Source organism: Limulus polyphemus, unplaced genomic scaffold (genome assembly GCF_000517525.1).
Source record: "Limulus polyphemus unplaced genomic scaffold, Limulus_polyphemus-2.1.2 Scaffold8, whole genome shotgun sequence".
In the NCBI taxonomy this organism is placed as follows: domain Eukaryota; kingdom Metazoa; phylum Arthropoda; class Merostomata; order Xiphosura; family Limulidae; genus Limulus; species Limulus polyphemus.
In genome coordinates, this window is record NW_013665618.1 from 965,125 (window position 1) to 969,700 (window position 4,576).

Sequence of the window (4,576 nt, forward strand, 5' to 3'; positions counted from 1 at the left end):
TGACAACGTGACGGGACACTAATGTGTGTGTAGGTAATGCGTAATTGAACTGCAGTCAGATAGAGACGTATTGTTGAAGGTAACGTTCGTTGTTATAGCGTTTGATTTAGCGCGATTGTTGAAAGTAAGTGTATCGTAAAGTTATATTCGGAAAGAATAAACCAGTTTTATTAAGTAAGGACTTGTGTCGCTAAAGTTTCGTCGGAACGAAGTTACAGAAAGTTAATTAACAAACGGAGACGTAACAATATTTTAGGCATTTAAAATTAGATTAATTTCAAATTGATATATTTACTTTTTTGTGTGTATTATTTAGAACCTGATATATAAAAGGCAAAACTTTTCGTAGTATTTTCGAGAAATATTTCTTTATTTCATTTATAAATTCAAAGTTTTTACTGTTACAAAAGAAAAATCACAAACAATAGGTGAAAAATAGACAAGAAAGTTAAGCTTCCAAATATTACTTTTTATTCTAACCTAAATTTACTTAATACGACTTAATTTTGCTCTTCATTTCGTAAAATATATCGTCAAATCTGAATTTTTAGTTAATCTTTCGCAACAAAAAACTCTGGCCACAACTTGTCAATATCAGTTCCTTGAATTTTTTGGCGAAACTTTGCCATGAGTCGATTTGATTGTGGTAAGGAAAAATGTCCTTTCCAATCGCCGACAATCCCCTTTCTTACTATTTTGATTTCTGGTTTTGGAGTAAATTCAATGTTTTTCATAAATTCTAGAATGTGTTTCAATCCTTCAGGAAGCTCTGGATCTTTTAACTGATCATCGTTTGGACTTAACCCAAAGAAACTTCCAAAATGCTCATTAGTAGATTTCTTCATGTTCTCGACACTAGTATGGCGAATAATTCTCTCCATTAGGTTCTCATCCTTAAGGAACATATGTTCGTACTCTTGATTTAGAAATTTAGCTATTTTTAAAACAGCAGCTTGTGTGTCGGCCTTCATTTTTTCGTAGACGAGAAATAATACGTTTGGATCTTCTCGGTGCTCATACCAAGACAAAAGATGGTCGAAGTAATCTCCATAATCAGTTTGGCCATTGATAAAAATATCAAAATATTCGTCAAATGTCCCATCCGAAAACTGATAGAATGGAAACTCCTTGGTGTGATGATAAAAAGATACACAACAATCAAAGGGATTTCTTGCCACATAGATATACTTGGCTTGGGGAGAGTAAGGTTGAAGGTTGAAAGGAAGGTGAGTTTTAATGGCTCCAGGACGAGGCATGGTTTCTACAACACCAGGTCCTGTAATATCAAGGAAAGGACTAAGCCTTTGAAATTCTTTGAAAGTTTCTGGTGGGATTCCCCTTTTAAGAATGTTGATTACGATATGCTGCGTCCACGTTGTTCCGCATTTAGGAAATGTTACAATAAATAAATCATCGTTTCTCGGTTTATAAGAAAGGGCTTTGCGAAAAGTGTCTGGCGAAAAAGCTTTAGCAATCCTGAATCCATCGACAACTTGATAGCTGGGAGTCATACTTTCTTGTGTTGTTATAAAATCTTGAACAGTGTTATTAGCTGAAAGAAAAAGGAACAAATTAAATATAGTTGTTCAGTTTAACATTGATTTTTATATTATATTATTTTACATTAACATACTACAAAATATGCTCGTTTCATTTTTACGAAACAAATCTAAATATTGACGTAATAGCATGTAACAATATCAAAAATAATACAACATAATACTAATATTAGTGAGTAATAAAACAAAGAACGACAGTTTAAGGATCATTATTTGATTGAAAATAATAAAATGTGTAATTTATTCATTAAACAAAACTGAAAATGGTGTTGTGTTTCCATTATTAAGATAGAATAGCTATTGTGACCACTACATTCGGTAAATATCAGTCGCTGGAGAATCTAAGACGATAAAATAAATTTTAATATTTTACTCACTTCATTATGGTTGCAGTCATGTCTCAAATGAAATCTTTTTAAAATTAGCTTGTACTTTTAATTGAATCACTTTACTATTTACTTCTCAATATATGGAATTATATATGTCAATGAATTACGAACATAACAGATTATAAAGCTAAGAAATATAAACAGAACCTTATCACTAAATAAATGAAAAACTTATATATATATAAATGACTTAAGTTTTAAATAATATGAAACCTGGATTAAATACAAAAGTAAATGTAACCAATGTAATAGAAATAGCGTCAAATAAGCTTATATTCTGAAATACAAACTATCTCTCATAGGCCATGTTTTAACTAATGTCTTCTGATAGGTTGTTAAGAGTACTTATAAGATACTTTCCAACTAATAATAAAATCTTATTTATGAGAACTACAATGTAAATTTAGACGTGAAAAAGGTAAAATATTCAATTTGAATTGGAAATCCTCGTTGTTAAGTTTAGTTTCTTCCAAATTTTAATGGGATCTACCTTTACTTCGACGAGTCTCAACCCAACTTTGTAGCGTGGATCACGGTTTAATGTTGCAAATGGCACACATTGGTCATCATTAGACTATAGTGATGTCGAATGTTGGCAAAAGTATCTAATCTTTCATCGCTGAATAGGTCACATGATACTGTATATGTAGACTAGTATAGAACTATTTACGTGACTGTGTGTGTGTGTGTACTTTGTGCTAAGAGTAAATTAATTTTACTTCTACATTGTTACTAAAGTCTGTACATTTTAAGTTCTAACAGCTGAATATAAAAGAGTTGATAAATTTCTTCTTGTCAAAATCTCTTAATGCTGTATCTTTAGATTTATTATTTTACAAAACGCTTAAGATCTGTTTTGCATGTATATATTTCAATAAACAAGACGTGTTTGTAACGGTAAATCCTAATTAGGTGTTTTCATACAAGCCAAAACATTCACATGACTACTTAGTTTGGCAAAAATTAAAACTAATTTGACAATAAGAATTTTTGATAATGGGTTTTACAATAACACCATCAATATATACGTTTGTATATATGCGTTTGTATGTAGTAACGGTGTGATTCAGATGTATTTATTAAAGACATCAGAAATACTGGATGATATGAATAATATATGTCTCCGAACACTTTTATTTTTATGTTGAGAACCACGTATTAGAGGGTTTATTCATATAAAACATTCCCGTACCATATTACAAAAATTAATTTCTTTGATAAATTCTAACCAGAGCTGAAAATCAAATCTCCTTAGTATTTTTAGCTTTTATTTTTGTATCAATAAATATAAAATAATACGTGTAGGTACAATCAATCTTAATTTTTGAGTCAATTTAGACAGTTTAAGATATGTCTTTTTTTTTTCTAAGATAGATGAACTGAAAATGCATCCAGGCGTCGGTATGTTATTCTTTTTTTTATATATATCTTCTTAATTAGTAGGTTCATATTTTTATCTATTCTCTAGAAAGAAAAAAAAATTCCTTAACTCAAATTATATGTTTTTGAATCTATAGTATTTTCGTTTGCCTCGTTATGTTTGCTCGCGTTGGACTTGAACTGGAGACTTCTTACATAACGTGTGAGAGCTAATGGGCTAATTAATAAGGTAGCGGCTGCTATTAACTACTCAAAATGTGAATTATAGCATGTGCTTAAGTTAAAGTGACTGTGGAAATTAAGTGTATTGCAAAGTTGTATTGAGAAAGAATAAACTAGTTTTATTTAAGAAAGGACTTGTATCGCTGAAGTTCCTCAGCTATCTGTGCTCTGCCCACCACGAGTATCGAAACCCGATTTCTAGCGTTGTAAGTCAGCAGACATGCCGCTGTGCCAAAGCGGTGGCAGTACAATAACAAACTTTGTTGCATAATAGTTTACCAGGCAATACCTTTGATGCGCAATGTATTTTACGCTAACTTTAATAAATATATGTATAAATATATATTATAAGGTCCATCTCGAAATATTGGATTATTCGCTGAACATCGCTGAATAATTCGAGTTTTTATTTTTACTTTATTTATTTTTAGTATACTCGGCAAAGAAAATTTGAAATAAGAATTCAGTTCCTCCGCCATAAATTTAGCTATCCTATATAATATTTAATTTTGCATATGAGGTATATCTATCATAAAGCACAAACAACAAAGATAAATCTATAAAATAACCCAAAATTGTTTAAATTCACAGATTTATACTTCAGATAATACAGATCATGTTGTTATGAAATCAAGAACACTAAATATTACTGAATAATTCTCTGAAGAGTACTAATAAATTTGACGATTAACAACCTATCTGTCTGTGTTGTTTATTAGGAGCAATCTGTTTTTTCCTCTTACTAGTTTGATGTTTCCGCGAGGGCTATGATTGGCTTGTATGCATTCCTAAATATTAGATGGACCAATTTTTGAGAAAAATTCGTAACAACGTAGGAATTCTAATTGGAAGAATTAGTTACATGTATGTCATGTGAAAACTTATCAATCTTGTTGCGTATCTGCTTGTTTGTTAATTTCCAGTATAAATTCTTTCCGAGGAACTTCAGCTATACAGGTCTCTTCTTGATTAAACCAGTTTATTCTTTCTCGATACAAACTTTAGTACACAGTAATTCCACAATCA

General features: G+C 30.6%; 1 protein-coding gene across 1 annotated transcript; it reads right to left on the minus strand.

Annotated features, from left to right (window-relative positions):
• Positions 1-386: 386 nt before the first annotated feature.
• On the minus strand, positions 387-2,543 carry LOC106478088 (sulfotransferase 1C2-like). The gene is made up of 2 exons (XM_013938603.2): positions 2,439-2,543; positions 387-1,552 (listed from the first exon to the last, which is right to left on the minus strand). The coding sequence occupies exon 2, from the start codon at positions 1,509-1,511 to the stop codon at positions 552-554; it is 960 nt and encodes a 319-aa protein (XP_013794057.1). The 5' UTR covers positions 1,512-1,552; positions 2,439-2,543; the 3' UTR covers positions 387-551.
• Between the last annotated feature and the right edge of the window lie 2,033 nt (positions 2,544-4,576).